Genomic DNA, 20,923 nt, shown 5'->3' on the forward strand with positions numbered 1-20,923 from the left:
CAAGATGCTTTGCCAGTACTACGTATCCAGGATTCCAAAAGCCATCCCTGTCTTACTAGAAAAATGTGTTCTAAAAACATTGTGAGGCATAGTGCAGGAGCTTAGAGAGAGAAGAGCCAGCTCTCCTGTGTGGCAGAAAGCAACATCCATGAGACTACACTTGATCCTGATGCAGTGGTGGAGGGAGAAGGGACTGGATGGCTTTGTGCAGGTGTCTAGTGAGCTTGCACCAAGACTGACATCCATTCAGTGTCTAGAGAATGCATGGGGTGATAACAGCAGGATGCCTGGTGGGGGCGCTGAGAGAGCTGAGCTAAAAGGTGGGATGAGGCCAGACTCCATGATACTAGAGTGAAGAAGGGGTAGGTGGCAAGTGGGGGTGGGGTGTCCACCCAGGCTCACAGTGTGCAGGCATCACACACCATTATCCTACTGAACACTACACTATGCAATGAAAGTAGACAAAGTCCCTTAACAATGAGTTTAGTCAGTTCCCCAAACTAACCTTCAAGTTTAGTGATTTGCCCAAAATTATACAGCTAGTGCCAACACTTTCTTATCTAAGTTTATGCTCTTAACCACGTTTCTGGGCAGTGCCTCAGAAAGATCTCTCTCGTGCTAGTGAGAATGCTGGATTGTGGTGAGAAGAGAGCTGAGGCAGAGACCACCAAGGGTGACTGCAATACCTACCCCAGAGGGGAATCCATGAGGGGTCCTGCACTACTGTAGTGAGGACAGGCTGAGGAGGCAGGGATGGTTCCAGAGAGAGTTCAAGGATAAAAGAGGCAGAACTCATTCTGGAGACAAGTGAAAAGGATGTGAAAGTGAAAATGAGGAAGAAAGCAAAATGATTTCTGAGATACAGAATTCCCAAAGAGAAACAGGAATGGGAAAGAAAATCAATTCAGTGTGAATTATGTGAGTCTAAGAAGGCTGCAGGATATTCATGCAAACATGTTCTGGAAATGGATATGAATATGAAACCTGGGAATGAGGACAGGGCAAAAATACTATATTTGAGCAGTCTCAAAATACAAAAAAAAAAAAAAAAGATCCTGTGTGAGAGAATCATGGTGAATGATGCTTCTTTTTGAGGCAGAAGAAGGGAGAAAATCATCAAAGCAAGATAAGAGAACAACCTGAACCCTAAACAGAGAACCATAAGGATGGGACCCAGGAAGTGAAAGAAGGCAGGCATCAAAGGCTTCTGAAATAATACAATATTTTAACTATAATCACCTTCTGTGTAGAATACCAGAACTTACTACTCCTTGTGACTGGGACACTGTGCCACCGTCTCTCCCCTTACCTCCCACCCAGCTGTCCTCTGCCCCCTGCAGCCTCTGGTACACACTATTCCACTCTCTACAAGCTCAATGAGCTCCACTGTTCAAGATTCCACAGATGAGTGAAAGCATGCAGTTTCTGTCTTTCTGTGCCTTATTTCACTTAGCAGAATGATCTCCAGGACACATGTATGAACGTATCAAGACATCACACTCTACACCTCATAAAAATGTGTAACTATCTGTCAACTGAAAAGTAAAAATACAGCAAAGTAATTACTGGTGAGAAAAGAAAAACAAAAGCCACTAAGAGCTGCGTAGGATAAGAAGGACAACTGATTTTGACCTTTGTCGAGCTATTTCCACAGTAACAGAGTCAGATACCAGACTGTGACATTTCTGGAAGGAAGAACTGAAGGGGGGCTTGGAGCTAGCGTAGACAAGTTTCCAGAGTTAGCTAACAATGAAGGTAACCTTAACTTTCCCTGAAGGTGAAGAAAGATCGAGGAAGGGTTTCTGGTTTTTTTGTAGTTGTGGTCGTCTGTTTGTCTTTTAATACATCTGTGAGACTTTAGAGACCTGAATGACTATACATTCAAAAACATGGAAGATGGGGGTGGGGGCTTCCTAATTGTGATCACTGAGAACACAGCCTCCACAGGCAGCATAAGATTCCATCAGTAAATATTTCTCGAGTGTGTGAACTATGCTAACCCTGGGAGAGCCCAAGGTCCAGGAGGGAGGTCAGACCACTCACATCCTGACTCAGATGACCCAATGTAGCTAAGTCATGGAAGGGAGTCCTGGGAAGGGTGCCCTGGGGCCTCCGTGAGAGCTGATGGCCACGCTGAGTACTAAAAGGTGTTTAGTGTTCATCTGGGCTGTGAAGAGGTACCCAGGAAGACGTGTGAAAAATGCATAGCGGATAAACTGAGTTAAGTACACACAAACTACTAGTATAGAAGAGCACAGGGAAGGATGGGAAGAAGTAAGAGATGTGGCTGGAAATGCAGGGAATGGCCCAGGTCATGAAGGGCTTGGGAAATTCCACAAAAGAGCTGACATTTGGTTCCTAAGGCAATAAAGAGCCATGGAAATGTTTTGAGCTCGGAAGTGACATCATCAGATATATGTTTTTGATTTATTTTATTTTTGGTACTGGGGATTGAACCTGGGGGGCTCTATCACTAACCTACATCCCCAGCTCAATGTTTTTTGGCCCCTGAGACAAGACATGCTGAGTTGCCCAGGATGGCCTTGAACTTGCAATCCTCCTGCCTCAGCCTCCTGAGTAGCTGGGATCACAGGTATGCCTCACAGCACTTGGCCTCAGACTACGAAAAGAAGGACAGAAGGAGATGTGATAAGCATCTCAGTCAACCCAGGATGGTGGGAATGGAGAAGAAGGGACAGGAGAAAACAGAGAATTATGTATGAGGCAGACTCCCCCTAACAATTCAGTGGACTTGACAGACTGCAAAGGAATAGGGAGACCTCTTTAAGCTAAGAGGAAAAGAAAATACCTACCTGCTGGTAGTAATCCACATAAGTAATCTGAGAGCCATCGCGCCTCTGAAAAGTATGTGTGGGCTTCACAGACCAGTCAATGTCATCAATGCGATAGGTTTTGTTATTGTATCTGGCAAATGGAAAAAACCCTTTTAATAAAGTTTCCAAGTCGATAGGTTTTGTTATTGTATCTGGCAAATGGAAAAAATCCTTTTTAATAAAGTTTCCAAGTCATCTCAGCTAAGCAGTTACTCCATCACACTTTTAATTCAAAGTATAAAATATGTTCCAGAATATCAGAAATTAAGACACAGAAACACTTAAGAGTCACTTATTTCTTGTTTTAATTAATGCTCTTCTTAGATAAAAGCTGAGAAGAGCATTAACTTATCAGTACACAGGAAGATCTCTAAATTCCAACGAAACTCACAAGAAAGTCATTAGACTGCAATCTGTTTTGCTCACTATTAAAACACTGTACATTCAGGTAAACCATTCTTCAATGTTCGAATGCTGAAGCATTGCTCAAAACTTTTCTGTTGGCTTCAGGTGTCACTCAGATTTTTTGAGCTCCCAGATTGTCTTTCTGGTAAAAAGCACCAATGCAGGCCGACTGATCAGCAGTTGTAGCACCCTGCTTAACCTCCCATCTGGGCTGGTCCTTGGCAAAGCTGCAGAACAGGTCAGCTAGGATCATTCTAAGCTCTTTCTCCCCTCCAGGAGAAGGGCCTGGAATGTCCTCTCAAATACCCCAACCTGTGAGCAGAAACCTCCAAGGCAGGTTTCTCCAGAGCTCTGGGCACCTTACAAGATGACTGAAGGAGCATGGATAAACTAATCCATCAAGATCATGACAGGAGGATAAGACAATTCAACCATCCCACCCCTCTGCTATGCAACCAGAAAAACAACTTTGGGAGGAAATTCCAAGACAGAAAAGGAGAAAGCTAGTATGTCCCTTAAAAATAAAAAATAAAAATTTAAAAAACCTTTTTGGATTGGCATCAGTATATGGTGAGCTTTTTAGTACTTAGAAAGTCATTTAATCTGCCTGCGTTTAATTCAATGTGCACTGTTGGCAAATTATACATAGAAAAATCTGCAAAGAAGCAAAATATGGTCTCAGCCTAAAAGACCTCAGAATCTTTTGAAGAAGGTGAGGCACGGACTTCACATTCTGTGCTATAACATAATAAAATTCAATAAAATGGACATAAGGGATGGCTCTAAGGAAGTGCAATAAACAGTTTCAACTGAGGGGGCAAGTGTAGGTGTCAGAAAGATCAGAGCTGGACTTTGTGAAGATGGAAACTTAAAAGGCAGAATTTGGAGTGGGGAGAACAGAATGAGAATTTGGGATCATGTCAGTTTGAGAAAGTTGACAATGACACATAAGGAAGTCTAACTCAAGACAATTTGAGAACAGCCAAGTCTTCTAAACAAATTGATCAGACCTGTGCTCCAACCTAAGCTCCAATGAACTTCCTGTTGCCAAACTCCATAGATAATTCATTCTCTGGAGAAGATTCACTTATATGTAGACTTTTACCTTGTAAGGACAATGAGTCCTATTAGTTGTTTCTCACATGTCTGGGTGAAGCAAGACACACCAGTTCTGTAGCAGAGATCAGTCATGAATTCCAGAACAGTCTCATTCCGGAGGACTTTATAACTCACATCAGCACTAAGCAGGAGCCTGTTTTCAAAGTATGATACAGAAATAGCAAACCCAGGCCAAAGGGATAATCTGCAAAAACAGATAAAAAGAAAAAAATTTAAAATTAATATTTAAGATGTTAGAACAGAAAAACAGTAAAGATTTTTAAATGATTTTTCATTCTAATTCTCTAGAGGTAATTTTTTTCTTTAGTCTGATTTCTTCCAGTTGCTGACTAAAACTTAAGTTGTTTTTAGCTGATGTGTCCTTAAATACATATTTAGAGTAAACACATATTTAGAACATTGTAGGATGCTTAGCAGCATCGCTGTCTCTACCTGCCAGCACTTCAGTCACTCCACCTGATTCTGTCCTTTATGCTCTTCTCCCCTTGTTTGATTATCTGTCTTTGGGCTACCAGTGGCCTTTCTGTCTTTAGCCTGACCACAACATTTTGGAGAGGTGAGTACCAACCAGTTCAACCCATGGCCTGATGCTCCCTGAAGCACTACATTTCCAGTTCAGGGTAAAACTCATTCTCCAAGTGTTCAGGATGGCTCAACCCTTCTCTAGGGAAGTTTAGCTGACTTCTCTGTCTGACCTCTGTTTATCTGATGATTTCACACCAATCACCCTGGCTGCACTAGGTTCCTTTCAACAAAAGCTCAGAGCACCAGCTAAGTGTTATGACATAATACAGCTTATTCTGCTTTCAGTATTACTTTTGACACAGAAAATTCAGTTTCTGAATTCCCTCTAGAATTTATGATAATGATCTTGTACACTAATAGAAAAAAATGGGCTCCTAGCTCAAGGTTCACATTCACCACTCTATTAAAAAAACAAAAACAAAAAACCCTTGAAGATTATAAAAATTCATTACATTTCATATCACAGAAAGACTCAGAGGAGGCATAATGGTCAATGTAAATTATACTGCTCACCTTATAAACATTTCAGGGGAAAAGAAAATATAAATAAACCTACTTGTGTTGGGGAATTTCCACTTGCTCTGAAGGTTTATAGAAGTTCCGTCCAATTTGGTACATAGACAACTTTTTTAAGATCCTGCAAGTATATATTTTTTTTAGTTTTTGGTAAATATTAGTCAATAACAGTATAATTCTAAGTTTGTACTCATGCTGAACGTAATAAAAAACACATAGAACATACAGAGGTCTTTTTCTTACAGCTGTAGAACATTTAGATACTGAATATATGAAAGTGTCTATATAAGAACTCTCACTTCTTCACATTTGAGAATGATGACTGAAATCATTTTTATCTGTGTGGACTTAACTGCAATGATGACTAGGCGGTCATTTACCACTACATCTGGTCATTAACATTCAGACTGGCTGGAAGGAGTGAGGCAAGCCATGTCTGAAGGCTCTTCTGGCCTGTTTCCCATTTTGAGAGGAGGCAGCTGCTTCTGCTGAGGCTGCTCAAGCTCCCCAGGTGCCACCAAATACCTCTTCAGCAACAAGCCATGTTATTCCCAGAACCTGACACATCACTGATATGAGGCTGTCAGTGTGTGAGAGAGATGTACAAGGTGTTGGGTCGGAATCCAAGTATTCCAACTCTGTGATCTGGGATGCCAAACACCACTGAGCCTTGGCCTCCTTACCTGAAAATGGGAATTGACATAAGGGTACACCAGGGCCCTCCAGTGAGGATGGAGGAATAGAAAGCATAAGGGGAAAAGCTTTGTCACTGGAAAGAACCTTCCATTTGTCAGCTAGAGGGCACATGCCAGCTGGGCTTCTGAAGAACTGCTGTGTAGCAGTGTACCAAGGCCCAGCTATGACCAAAGGAGACTGCCCAAGACATCTGACTAGCATTAGGAAACAGTGCATCTGTGTGGGGGAAGTTCCTTTTCGTGACCCTACTACTCAGCAAAACCCCAAACTTCCCTATCTTCATCCTTTCCAGAGGCTGCTATTGAACAAAGGGATGGAACCTAAGATTTCTGAATGGCTCATCTTAAAGTTCCACACTAGCAGAATGTCGAAGTGGCTCGCGTACTTTACAGTATCCACTTGTCCTATGGGAATTGTGCTGAAAATGTGGATTTAGGGGGTCCCATTCATGAAATTCTGTTTACCAGGTCCATCGAGGAGCCAGGAAATCTATACTTAACAAATTCCACTCTACTCTCAAGATGACTTTGGAACACTTGATCCTTAGAACAGTCTGAAGAACACTGAAAAACCCCACTGTGGCCTTCCTTCTGGCCCCATGTGTACACACTGGAGCAAAAGCAGAAAGCAGAAAGCTTTTTAGATCCCACATCAACCAATGACGAGTAAAATAGGACCTTTAGTTAAGTAAGTCAAATATAGTGAACTTTTCAGTCAGGGAATCAGGAGTGGAAACAGGTTCAAGAAATAAAAGCAAAGGGCACCCTCCCTGCTGCCAATGAGATGGCAGTTACCCTCCAATTCTATGTCTCAACCTGGACGATCTTGGATAATGATGGCTGTGCCAAGGGGAGGCTGTGATGACTGTGTGGCACATGGCTGCTTGTGTACCTGAAAAGTATGTGAAGACCTGCCCTCAATACAGCACTGTGGGGCACACTGCCTACCATGTGGTTGACCATTTTAATCCCAGACTCCATGCTGAAAGGTGCCATTAGCCCAGATTAAATTCACATTTCAAGTGCCTTACTTCTTGAAGATGATATTGAAAACTTGGATGCACACAGGGGAGCTTGATGGCAGCTCCCTCATAAGAGTGACAGTCATCTTTACAGTTTCACCTCTTCGAGTTTCACTTGATAATTCTGTGACCTGGAAAAAGAGGTACTTAAAATGCACTCTACAGATTATCCCTAAGTGTGCAGAATGCAGATATGATAAAATCATCACAATTCAATATGCATTAACAAAAAGAAAAATGAAGGTGTTAGCTATGAGTAGTAATCTAATCATCACATTAAGTTTAAAGGGGTTTTTCTTTCCCACCCCCTGTGTCTTACTGATCCCAAGAAAGCAACACATCTTTCTGCTCTCCAAATTCTTGAAGGAGAGTCAAAGCCAGGCTCATGGCTCAAAGATTTGATCCAAAAAGAATTCCACAAAAATTGGGTCTTGACCTTTACTGTGGGGAGGAGTGGAGGGGGGAGATGGGTCGCAAATTACTTCAAGAGTCTGAAATAAGTTAGTTACATTCTCCCAAGAAAATTTCACATATGCAAGAGTCCACAATGCACCCACTTTGGGAGGGTTCGTGTATGCCCAGAAGCAGCCTATTAGTGGACTGACTTGCCTCTCCCAAGTTCACAGATTCCAGAACACAGTCTCTCATGAGTTTATTCCTAAAGCAAAAAGAAAAGAAAGCAAAACAGACATGGGAAGACAATAGGGAAAGTGAGGATGAGGGTAGGAGAGAAAGTGGTAGAAGTTAGAACAGATAGGAAATCTGATTTTAAAAATTGTGGAATGTCTGGAGAAATCCCCTGAGTTCTTTCGTAGCCTGAACTGGTGTTATAGCAATGTGATGAATGCCTGACTAGATTTCTATCACAGCTCCCCAACTAAACCGAAAGTTACTTCAACCAGACAGGACTCTGTGCAGGCTTATGAAATAAAAGAGTTCACAAATCAGTCAATAAACATCAATCAGCCTTCAGGGATTTTTGAGAAGGGCAATGAATTAAAAGTAAGCTAATTAGCAGACATTTACATATTTCTATATAAATGCCTTTTTCTACAGTTACAGTGTAGTTTAACCACTTTTAGGTTAAATGAAGGTCTGGAAACAAAAAGAAATGGACCTTTCCCAGGGGATGGCATATTTCATTGAGATGATTTCTTGCCTCACACAAAATTGTACAGAGATCAGAACAGCTGCAGGAAGAGCTCATCAATATCAGGAAAAGTCTGGTAGGCAGGAGGGGTGTGCAGTTCTCAAAACACTGCAGGGACTTCAGGACAAAGGATTACAGACAACAAAGGATGTGGAGGTGAGGAGTTAAGGGAAGGTGGCAGCAGATGGTCTCAGGAAGTGCAATTCCCAGCAGCCACTTAAGATCAAACTCCTCAGCCCCCTTGCCCCTCCCTCACCAAACACCAACTGCTCCTTCACTTCCTACATCTGTTACTGGACCCACACCCTCCAGTCCCCAGGCTGCTAACCTCAGAGTGAACTTTTATCCTCCTCCTCCATCCACCATCTAATCAATTGGCGAGGCTTAGTGCATCTATGCCAGCAAGTCTCTAATCTATTTCAGCTGTGTCAATACCACTATTAACCACAGAGCTGAAGTGCACATGATGTGGAAGCAGAAATACCATAATTCACTGCCTCTTACAGCTTGTGTGAACCTGGAGCAAGCAACTGTTTAAGAACTTTTCTCATCTCTTAAGCAGGAGTAAGCCTAACTTATGCCACAGGGTTGTTGTAAAGACCAAATAGGATAATGCACAGGTCTTATCATATTCTAAAATACGACCCTTCCTTCCTATCACTGCGTCTTTGTCCCTTTTCACTAGGAATGCCCTTCCTCATTGTCCACATCAATGATCCAAACCCTATCTAAGAATCTAAATAACTCTCACTAAAGTATCCTATGAGGAGTGAGCTTGCCTTTCATCAAGCTCTGTACATCAACCTTGGGGCAAGATACTGAACCTCTCAGGCTCCAGAATTGATGAGAGGATTAAATGAAATCATGTTACTAAGAGCCTGGCAGAGTGAACAGTCCACAATTTCAATGAAGTCTGGTCGGCATAATAGCAGGAGTGGGGTAGCAGCTGCTGATTAGGAATAAGGTGTAGATCTGCTCATCTCAAGAGAGGAGTGCTGGAGCTAATTTAAAAATAACCAAGCATAGTACTTAACACTTAGTAAATGTTAGCATAATCAAAATATTAATTAGTACTTAGGAACTTATTCTTCCTTGCACTGTATATTTATTTGTAACTTTAGTAATAACTTAGAAATTTTTGAGAAATCAATGATAATACTACCAAACACAAAGTAGGCACTTCATAAGTGTATGAGAGTGGCAAGCAGATATGACATGATAGCAACCCCATCAGTTGTGGCTGTAGGTGCACAGTGTGGGTCTGGAGAACACAGAAAGGCCAGATGGCAGCTGAGCAGGACTTTGAGAACTACACCATCTGGGGATGCAGAAAGTGAATTTGTGGAGTGGCTCTTCAATGACACTACATACCAGGAAATGTGTGAGGATTGGCAGAGATGCAGGGTTAAGCCTAAATCGATATTAGGACCAGGAAAAGAAGTGAGAATCACAGCTTCATTGTTGGGACCCTTTTCACAGTAACTGGGTGGCAAGTCATATGTTGATAAGGAACAAGAGGACACTCGACACACTGTTAAACCTGGCATCACCTGGGTCTGGATATGAAACAAACAGGCCTGATTTGTCACACATTATGTATTTAATCTTCTGTTTTGCCACTGGCCTCCTCCTTAGACTCCGCCCCCACGGACAGAAATGTGTTTGACTCATATCACATGCTCATTTTGAATGAAAAATGAGCAGCACTAACTTAATCCTAGCACCTGCAGAGCAAAATTTGTCCATTTTGGTTAGGTACAATTAAAGCAAGCCAGATCATTCATGGGTCCTATAAAATAATGTTAACATACCTAAAACTCTAAGCTATTGCTAAAATGAATCTATGAGAGCAAGATGATCTTTAATAATAATACACATGAGGTACAAAATTTAATTATGAGAAACTGTATTAGCATGCTAACAACATCTGCTCATAGAACAAAGTATTGAAGGAACCAACCAATAAGGACTTATGGGGAGTAATAATGTTTCTGAATTTACAGATCCAGACTTCTTAAACTACTAGATTTAACTGTGTGATATAGGGGGCTGGGGATAAAGCTCAGCTGGTAGAGTGCTTGCCTAGCATGCACAAGGCCTGGTTTCAATCCCCAGCACCACCAAAAAAAAAAGAAAAAAGTAACCGTATGATATAATTTTAAAGTCCCACCTCCAGACAAAATAATTACTCAAGTAACTCCTACAAATCTCAGGATCTCATAAAAGGGTAAAGAAACCAAGAATCTCAGAAATGCATTTCTTAAGAAAACTCACAGATTTGCTTATTGGCTAGAAGTTTCAATGTATGCTATTAGCCCCATATGCTCAAAAAATTGAACTAAAGGATTAAACTTCCCTAGGGCCAGCAGCATAAAGCTTTAATCCCGTGTTCTGTTTTACCTCTTCATATGAAAAACTGGGTTTTTTGGTAGCAAGTTTTAAATATCATTTTAGAACAAAGCATATGATTAAAAAGTCAATATCTTTCTTTTAGGATTGAAAGTGTTAAAAAATGGAGAAAAAATATGAAATATTCAACTGCCATTTCCAGTGGTCACATTTTTTAAATACTCAGAATTGAAAGCAATAACTCACATTTATACAATGGAGCAAGTCAGAAAAGAACTGATAGTTTTAGATTCAGAGACTGATGTGAAATTATTTGGGTACATAGGCACAACTGTGCAGGAATGAAAACAAGAATAATAAATTTAAAGCTCTGAAGCCACAGGCTAGCTGGTGTTTCTTAAAGTCTTGCTTGTTTGGGGAAAAGTTCTTAAAAGGATGCCTATTTCAAGGACACTTAGAGTTCTTTTTTTTTTTTTTTTTTTTAGAGAGAGATAATTTTTTATTTATTTTTAGTTTTCAGTGGACACAATATCTTTATTTTATTTTATGTGGTGCTGAGGATCGAACTCAGCGCTCCACGCGTGCCAGGCGAGTGCGTTACCGCTTGAGCCACATCCCCAGCCCAAGAGTTCTTATTTTTTAAGATGCCAGATCACCAGCTTCTTAATTAAAAAATCAATTACCAATGACATTTTTACTAGTAAGTCTTTTTTGCTCTCAAGCAAGGGAACAGGAAAGTAAGTACATACACGCATGTGTAAACACACATAAATCTCCACAAAATAACCATACTATACCTTTTCTTCTAGCTTTTGTGAGAGGAAAAGGACAGTACCATCGAACGCTTTTGCTTTGTTGGAAAGTATGCTTTGACTATAAAGCAAAGCAATCCTGAGCTTTCTAGATTCTAATTCTGGAATATATGTCACATGGTACTGGTATAGCTGCCAGTCCTGGGGCAAATCTAAATTAAAGAGATTTGTAACCAACATCACAGGTATTCCACTGGAACCTAGGGAAGACAAAAAACAACTCTTTCACACACACACACAAAAAATTACTGTTAACATTAATCACATCATTTGAAAATTAGTTTGCATGTGCACAGTAGTTGCATAAAGCAAGGATTTTTGTTTGATGACAAAAGATAAGCTCTAAAACTTGCAGCCTAATAACTGTGTTGGAATTTAGAGTGAATGGTGTGTGAAGCGGGCCTCAGAGGAAGTCAGGAGCAAACAATGACATTCATGACTTGGGAGAAGAGAAGCATCTGAATTTAACTACCCCACCTTCCTTCCACCTGCCTTCCAGCTCTTATTCTCTGCAATTCAAATCGACTGGAGTAATATTCTCATATGCTGCTCTGCAATTATGCTGCTCTCATTTTCAAAGAAACTGTATGGTCTGAGCATGACTACAACCCCCAACCTCCAGGAAACCAGATGATCAAAAGTTAACAATACTCCTAAAAATCCTGGAAAAATTCCATTAATGGTTAGACTGCTGTTCAAGTCCCAAAGAAGAGCCTTAGAGAGGGAGGGGAGTGTTGGAAGAGAGGAAGGAACTGTACCTTTCCTGTCCAAAAACAGACAGGATCCGAAGGGGGCGGGGTTCTGCAGACACATGGAAGCCATGTGTGCTTCCAGGAATGTCATTCCCCTATAGGAATTTTTATTCACATCTGAAATGTCTATAGGACAAAATCAGGGATGGCCAGGGCACAGGTAATGCTCAGGCTGACTTATATTTCCCCAGGACAAAATCTAAGAGGATACTAAGGAGTTTCTTCTCAGCTCCTTATAGGGAATCACCCAGTGTTTGTCCTTTAGAAAAGAACAATACCAAATAGGCACTATTTTGCCTTTGTCATAGAGAAAGTGGAAACATGAGCCCCAAAGTGGTGAGGAAGAAAAGTTGTCATGTGTGCCTTAGCATTTCCTCATTCTGCGGTATGTAACTGGTGGTAGCAAGGAGTCATTATGCTATTCTAGGTAAGGAAGGCTTTCTTTTGTTCACCCAGATCCTGAGGAAATGACAACATATTTTAGCTGCTCATATAAATGGACTAAAGAGAAGTCAAACTAGAATGTCAGAGCTGGGAGACCTTTGAGATCATCTACACCAGTGTTTACAGATAGCAGCCAGCCCTATTAGTGCTACAGTTATAAAACGTGAAGTGGATAATATGTTCAATGAAAAGATAAATTTGCCAGGCATGGTGGCGCACACCTGTAATCCCAGCAGCTCAGGAGGCTGAGGCAGGAGGATCACAAGTTTAATGCCAGCCTCAGCAAAAGTGAGGTGCTAAGCAACTCAGTGAGATCCTGTTTCTAAATAAAATACCAAAAAAAAAAAAAAAAAAGGAAAAAGACTAGAATTTAACAGAATGAACCAGAGTGCCTGGTGTGAAGTAGGGGTAAGCACTATTTCATGAAAGTTTTGCTTCCACTATGTGTGTTTTGTGTGTTTGCTGGGCCACTATGTGTGTTTTGTGTGTTTGCTGGGTAATAATACATTTATTTCTCCATTAGCTGCCTTGGTTTTATACAAAAGTTTGAAAAACATTGATCTGCATAAGTAAGGAGGAAGCCACAAAACCATTTGAGAACCCAATGAAAATAACAGACCTATTTCCTAGAAAGCATATATGCCCACAAATGTGTGTGCAATTTCAGGGGGAGCCTGGAATCTGGGTAAAAAAAAAATAGCCCACATTGGCTTAAGTCCAAAACACTATTATTCCCCATACTGGAAAAGGGTTAAGAAAAAGAAGAAGCATCATTTTCGGCCACAACTCAAGAATCAGGAGAATATCTTTTCCCAAAATGAGATCTGTTGTTGTGGAAAACATCATTTCTATTAACTAAACAAAATTAAGGCTAAATATTGTAAAGCCTCTAGACTTGCCTTGAACACAGCAAATATTCAGTTAGTATCTATTGAGTATATGAACTCATTTATTTTAGGTCAAGGGATAGAAATTCCTTAAGCAAGATTTGGTAATATTTGTACAAGTAAGCTTCATAAAGACTGAGTACCTGTTTTACAATCTTTCACATGTGCCAATTTCTCTCTGGTACAGATGCCTAGATCCATGAAGTTCTGTCTCATTTTCACATTTCTTTTCACAAAGGTACTTTCAACATCACCATGAGGTAAACCATTATTATCTAAAAAATGTAGAGAACACAGTAATATATTTCATTCTAATGATACTAGGTTTACTATATCAAAAATGCATCCACATTCAAAACTCAGATGTTTGTGGTTTTTAACAAAACTTGCCCACATTGCTGAAAACATGCATGACTATACAGAAGCCTTTAGCCTAAAAGTTAAAATCTGAAAAGAAAGCTTGAAATATTTTTTTAGAAATAAGAGGCACTGAGTTAGTACTAGCACTTATAATATTGTAGACTTCCTCTTTGACTAAGGAGAAAACTTTATCTCCTTATGCCCTATCCCACACTTATTTGCAGATGGCAGCTCTCCTTTAGCTCCTGGGTAACACCCTGCAGAGCTACAGGCTAGGACTGCCCACACCAACTTCTGCACAGAAAGGGCTGAACCTCTCACCTTTCCCAGTGAAAAGAGAAACTTCCCAGAACACTGCAATTTGTCTTTATTGTAGATCATTCCTCAAGAGAATGAAAGCCATGTTTTACCTTGGAGCCTATCATAATCAGTTTCTAGAAAATATGAAATTAAAATCTGTTTTGAAATGAATACTGTTTAAGTGAGTACAAAAGGTGCTGACTTTTTGGATGTGCCTTGGGAATTCTGGGGATGACTTTAAAACATCAAAATTGTCGGGCTGGGGCTGTAGCTCAGTGGCAGAGCACTTGCCTAGCAGGTGTGAAGCAGTGGGTTCAATCCTTAGCACCATATAAAAATAAATAAAATAAACCATCAAAAATACAGGTTATCACTGAAAAGTAACAGGACTAATAGTCCTTAGGACTCTGACTTGACCCACCCTATGATATTCTCACTGTATGCAGTTCTCCCAAATGGCACTGCCACCAGCTCAAAACTGCTGTCCACACCTTCCTCAGTGCAGTCTGAGTCCCTCAGGAGAATCACAAAGTTCATTTAATTTTTTTAAATATCTATTACCCTCACTAGATTGTCCATATCATTCATTGATCTTAGTTTCACAAGATGTTGAACCGTTTCTAAAACATCAAGGTACCATGGAATGGTGGTTGTCAGGGGCTAGGGGAAAAGAGGTTTGGGGATTTGTTGTTTAATGTGTACTGAGTTTCAATTTTGCAAAATGAAAAAAAAATTTCTAGAGATGAATGATGATGATGACTGCACAGCAATACCAACAGACTCAGTATCCTCAACTGTTCATTTAAAAATAGGTAAAATGGTAAATGTTATATGTATTTTACTACAATTTAAATAAACAAAAATTCAATATGCTCTCAAAGGATTAAGGGTTTTCGTGACTTGCTATTCAGAACAATGGGCAGCAGATGTGGACAGAAAATCCCAGGTTGGCGCACTATTTGAACAGTGGTGGTATGCTGGGCCTACTGCGCTGCCACTCTGGGCAGGCCTTCCGGGCTCCTGCAGCACATTCAGTTGTGTGAGTTCAGATCACACAGGGGATACCAAGCAGCACTGGAAAACTCAACCAAGAGCTATCGAGCCAGTCAGGAAATGAATGGGGGACCAGACTCTCAAGAGTGTGGGGGAACCTAGACTTACACATTTGTTAGAAATCTATCACTTCACTCTGTGGTCAGAACAAAGGAGATGGCTAACAGGTTGCACTGGGTTATGGGCTGAACTGTGTCCCCCACCAGATTTATATGCTGAAGTTCTAATCCCCAGTACTTCAGGATGTGACTGTATTTGGGGATAGGATTTTTAAAGAGAGGGTCAAATTAAAGTGAGGTCATTAAGGTCCAATATGACTGATGTCATAAGAGAAAGAATTAGGATACAGAAATGCAGAGAGGAAACATGTGAGTCTAGGAAGGTGGCCATCTACAAGTCAAGGAGAGAGGCCTGAGAAGAAACCAACTGTGCCAACACCTTTATCTCAAATGTCAAACCTCCAGAATTATGAAAAAATAAATTTCTGTTGTTAAAGCTAATTAGTCTGTGTGACTTTGTTATAGCAGCCCAAACAAACTAACACATCAGGCACACCAACTGGCATTGTGTGGCTACTTGGAGTAGCATGTGGACAAGTATACTGAGACCACATCTGACTTTGCAGAGAAGACAACTACCACCAAGCAGTGACATCTAACACAGGTGGGGAGGGAGGAGGCCAACCATGGGAGGCATACTACCGAGTTTCTACCATCTCTGTAAGGTGACAGCATTGGCATTTATAAACCATAGGATTTTGTGTAAGGGGGGGCAGGGGCATGCTGGGGACTGAACCCAGGGCCTTGTACTTTCTAGGCAAGTGCTCTACCACTGAGACATATTCTCAGCCTCTATATACCATAAGAATTTTTATAATTTTTTTTTCAAAATTCTTCCATGAACAGAAAGAATCAGAAAACTGGCTTCTTCGTGTCTGTGGATTCTCGTCTACCAAGCACTTTCAGAAAACTTAGCAGCAGACTCTGCCTTAGGGAGTCCCAAAGGAATCTGACAAGGGAATCACTCAAGAAAAGAAGAACAGGATGCTAAAGAAGCCAGCCTGCTGCTATGAGGCCTGGTGGAGTCAGTCTTCTTTCATGTGAGTTGCCTGGAACTAAGTGGAACGAACTGAGTTGCACCTACCTCGCTGTGGAATCCTACTTGGTCCCAAGAAGCCGCTGCTAGAGAACACTTCATTGTCTCTAAAATCAGCTGGTGTGAGCTATATGGGCAAAAACATTTTTTTTTTCAGATTTAATCACAAACCAAAGGTTTCACAAAATAAGAACAGTATCATGTCATAAGGCATTAGATTAGCATGATCTAGGAAAAAAAAAAATGTTAACAGGCAAATCCCTTGAGAGATGAGAAGAGAGTGCTCATTGTAGACAAAGGATAGGATGAGTGTCAGTTTTCCCTGCTCATCAAACTTATTTTAATACCAGGGACAGCATAAGACGGTGGAGGTGTAAAGAAGCAGAGATGTGATCTTTCCACTCAGGAAGCTATTCAGAAGGAACATGGCACAGACATGCACAGGCCGCAAACTGCCATGGTCCATGGGCATGAAAATAAATTGAGCTCAGAGGATATGATGCACCAGCCCAGAGGGTGACTCCCTCTAAGTAAGTGGCCCCAAATTAGTTCACAAAACAATTAGGGAGAGAACATTAACATTTTCCTTTTTCACAGAAACTACTTCTCTTTGTTCCAGAAGTTACTAGATCTTGGCCTACTAAAAACTGAGGAAAGTAACAAGGAGATCACTTCATGAGAATAAAAGTGTAATAACCACAGACTACTCAATTGAATACTTTTGGCCTAAGTCAAAAATGTTGCCTCTAATACTAATACACAGTCATTAACATCACTCAAAAGTTGTTTATCTGTAGGTCAATTCCATCTAGTTGTCTAAGTCCAGCCAAGGATTCCTACTAGAAGTGAAGGCCCAAGCAACAGTAGCTCAACCTAAACCACACTTGCATTTGAGATTACTTATTTTATATACCAATTGGCAATCGTATTAGATGATATGCCATGCAATGGTCTGAGAGTACATCAGTTTTTTCCAGGCAATTTAAAAACAAATCAAGTAATTAAAATCTAGAAAGTAGATGGCACTGACATCTTGCCTCCTCTTCATAGCTAATGAACCTACATTAGTATCATTCTTAGGTAAGACCCCTTGAAAGAAAAATTGTGAGAAACCACAGAAAGGCTCAAAGTGAAGAGGAAAAGCTGTAACTCAGAGAAGATAAACACAGAGGAAAGCACTGTCCAGCTAGAGTCAGCCAGGAGGGAAAGAAACGAGGCCAGCCTTGGTTTCTACATACCAATGGCCAGGCCGGTGCCTGCCCCACCTTGGTGGCACTTTGTCCCTGAGTGATGCCTCGAGCCCTGACGCGGGCTCGTCCATTCATGTTCCCCAGCATCCTGAGTGGCTTCTAGAACTGCAGTCTCAACCACAGTGCTCTGACTTAGGTTTACAGAGGGCCAGGCCACGTGCGTTGGGCCCAGGGGAAGCTCGCGTGGGCGGAGAGCGCTGGGGTCGCAGGGTGGGGCACTGGCACGTGAGCGGCCTGGCGGGGCGGGACCCAGGCGTGGCTTTTGCTTTAACCCGCCCCTCACACAGCAAATTAGGCGTTGTCCAACTTTCTGGGGTTTCCCAGTATTAACGTGTGTGAGGTAATGGCGTTAAACTTCTTCTTTTTTTTTTTTTTCCAGTCTGATTTTCTACTCTCCAGGGTAGTAAGCACCTCTATAGGTGTGTGATAGTTTTGGAGTTTTCCACTGTAAAAATTGCCTGTTTATGTCAGTTGCCCATTTCTAAAGTCATGTTTCTCATCTTTTTCTTTATGATTTAGAGGAAGCCTCCCTCCCCCGATATTACAAGCAGCTCTAGTATTTTTGACCTATTAATTTTGACTATGAAGTGTTTTATGTAACTAAAATCCTTAATTTTGATGCATTTTTGTAGCAGCTTTTAAAATGTTATGCTTTGTGTCTTTGGGGTTTTGTTTTTGTTTGGTTTTTTTTTTTTTTTTTAAGAAATTTTGCCTGCCCTAGGTTCAAAAAGACATTATATGACATTTCATTATATTAAATTTGTAAATTTACTACTCACATTAAACATCCTCTGTCCTTCAAGAGTTTACATGCACAAACACAAATATGATTCTACATAGTGCAAGGTAGGGATCCAAGTTTATCTTCATATACTAGGCCATTTTTCCTTAACTTCATCAATTAAACAATTCATGCTTTCTCTAATGGTTTGTATAGCCACCTCCTGCAAATGACGCGTGGGTTCATAGGAGTAATTTATGCCTTTCATCTCTTTCTTTCTTTCATTTTTATTTAGTTGATTTTATTTTTTTTAATACACGACAGTGGAATGCATTACAATTCTTATTACACATATAGAGCACAATTTTTCATCTTTGTATATAAAGTGTATTCATGCCAATTCATGTCTTTATATATGTACTTTGTTTTGCATTACAATTCTTATTACACATATGTACCACAATTTTTCATATCTCTGTATATAAAGTAGATTGACACCCAGTTTGTGTCTTCATACATGTACTTTGGATAATGATGTCCATCACATTCCACCATCCTTGCTAATTCCCTGCGGCCTCCCTTCCCCTCCTACCCCTCTTCCCTATCTATAATCCATCTATTTCTCCCATGCTCCCCCTCCCTACCCCACTATGAGTCAGCCTCCTTATATCAGAGAAAAGGTATATAAAGAACTTAAAAAGCTAAGAACTGAAAAAACAACCCAATCATCAAATGGGCCAAGGACTGGAACAGACAAATCTCTGATGAGGATATACAATCAATCAGCAAATATATGAAAAAATGCTCATCATCTCTAGCAATCAGAGAAATGTAAATCAAAACTACTCTAAGATATCTTCTCACTCTAGTCAGAATGGCAGCTATTATGAAGACAAAAAACAATAAGTGTTGGCGAGGATGTGGGGAAAAAGGTACACTCATACATTGCTGGTGGGACTGCAAATTGGTGCAGCCAATGTGGAAAGCAATATGTCTTTCATTTCTATTCTACTCATATGTGTTTCTTGTTTACTTGTATTATTCATAAAATCTCGTGGAATGAACCTTTGTTCTTTGATTTTTTCCCCCTACTTTGTTTATTCACAAAATTTGTTCTTCCATAGTGATTTTAAAATGTTTGTGATTTCTTTAAAAAGTTTGCTTAAATTTCAGTAGCATTGTATTTAATATAATAAATTAATTTGGAAATAGCTTTCATTTGTACAATGTCAAAAGTTTCAGTTCTTTCAAGTTTCTCTTTGTTTCCCTTAACAAATTTAAATTTTTGTCATAAAAGTCTCATATATTGTTTAGGTTAATTTTTAAAAATTTTATCCTTTTTCTTATTGTGATCTGTATCTTTTTTTAACAATATTTTGTAATTGGTACTTACAGTGATTGGTAAGTGTTAGTGTAGACACATGGCTCTTGTTTTTGTGAAGTTGAACTTGTTTATCAAGTCTGCTGATCTCCTAGATTCTTATAGCTTGTCTTGATTTCATTGAATTTGTATGTAGACAATTGGATCTACAAATAATGACAATTTTGTCTCTTTAATTTTATTCTTCTTATGTATTTTTCTTGTCTTATCACATTGGTCAAATTATTCTGCACAACATTAAATGTTACTGTGATATTTTGAAGCTTATTGTAATAGCTAGAAATCAATCCTTGATTTTAATAGGGCTGTCTCTGAAATGTCTTCATTTTATTTGAAGTTTGTTGTAAATATCTGGTTTATAGCTTTTATCATTTTAAGGAAGCTTCTCTCTGTTTCTAATTTTTAGATTATTTTAGTCCTGTATACATATAGAACTTTATTAAATACTACTCTGGGTCAGTTTAAAAACTGTGCTGAGATTATAATGGCATGTGTATAGGCTGTTCATTAAAAAGTTATTTGGGGTGGCAGGTAGTTGGAGACAGCCTGTGTGCTCATCAAAAGTGGTACTGGGCAGGTAAAATGGGGTAGATACATAAGAGTGGAATACTGGAATTCAGAAATAATGACCTGAATGATTTCATGGGACACATTTAGCAATATTTAACACATTATGATAAATAAATAAAAAGTTTTTAAAAATTGAGATCCATATTATGGCAAAATATTATACAGTAATTTTTAAAATCTTAGGCACATATGTATACAGATATATATAATTTTTTTCAAGTAAACACATATATCTAAGAATATATAACAATAATATACTGTATCTACAGTACTTTGAGTATCTATGTAAGAGAAAAGAACAGGAGTTTGAATGGGATGGTGAAAGGAAAAGCAAAATACAATATAGCTGATTTAGTCAGCTTTTGCATCAATATGACCAAAAAACTCAACAAGAATAGCTTGGAGGAGGAAAAGTTTATTTGGAGCTCAGTTTCAGGAGTCTCTATTCATACATGGCCAACTTCATTTCTCTGGTTCCAAGGCAAGGCAGCACATCATTGGAGAAGGGCCCAGTGGAAAAAAAGCTCTTCCATTCATGGTGGGGGTCAGGAAGCAGAGAGAGTGAGTGAGGAAATGGTCACAGAGAAGAGGCACCCGTCCAGGGCATGCTCCCAGGGATCCATCTCCTTCAACCACATCCCACCTGCCTATAGTTATCACCCAGTCAGTCCATTCAAACTAAG

At 40.0% G+C, this 20,923-nt stretch overlaps 1 protein-coding gene across 1 annotated transcript in view; it reads right to left on the reverse strand.

The window, feature by feature from the left end:
* Positions 1-17,643, reverse strand: part of Piwil4 (piwi like RNA-mediated gene silencing 4) — a 44,178-nt gene extending 26,535 nt beyond the window's left edge. The window contains exons 1-9 of the mRNA XM_015490064.2: positions 17,557-17,643; positions 17,023-17,044; positions 16,367-16,423; positions 13,654-13,785; positions 11,413-11,627; positions 7,126-7,247; positions 5,440-5,520; positions 4,345-4,542; positions 2,814-2,925 (exon numbers count right to left, since the gene is read on the reverse strand). Coding sequence (XP_015345550.1) covers positions 2,814-2,925; positions 4,345-4,542; positions 5,440-5,520; positions 7,126-7,247; positions 11,413-11,627; positions 13,654-13,785; positions 16,367-16,423; positions 17,023-17,044; positions 17,557-17,643 — 1,026 coding nt within the window. The remainder of the gene's footprint in view (positions 1-2,813; positions 2,926-4,344; positions 4,543-5,439; positions 5,521-7,125; positions 7,248-11,412; positions 11,628-13,653; positions 13,786-16,366; positions 16,424-17,022; positions 17,045-17,556) is intronic.
* Between the last annotated feature and the right edge of the window lie 3,280 nt (positions 17,644-20,923).

This window comes from Marmota marmota, unplaced genomic scaffold (assembly GCF_001458135.2).
Source record: "Marmota marmota marmota unplaced genomic scaffold, marMar, whole genome shotgun sequence".
In the NCBI taxonomy this organism is placed as follows: Eukaryota; Metazoa; Chordata; class Mammalia; order Rodentia; family Sciuridae; genus Marmota; species Marmota marmota.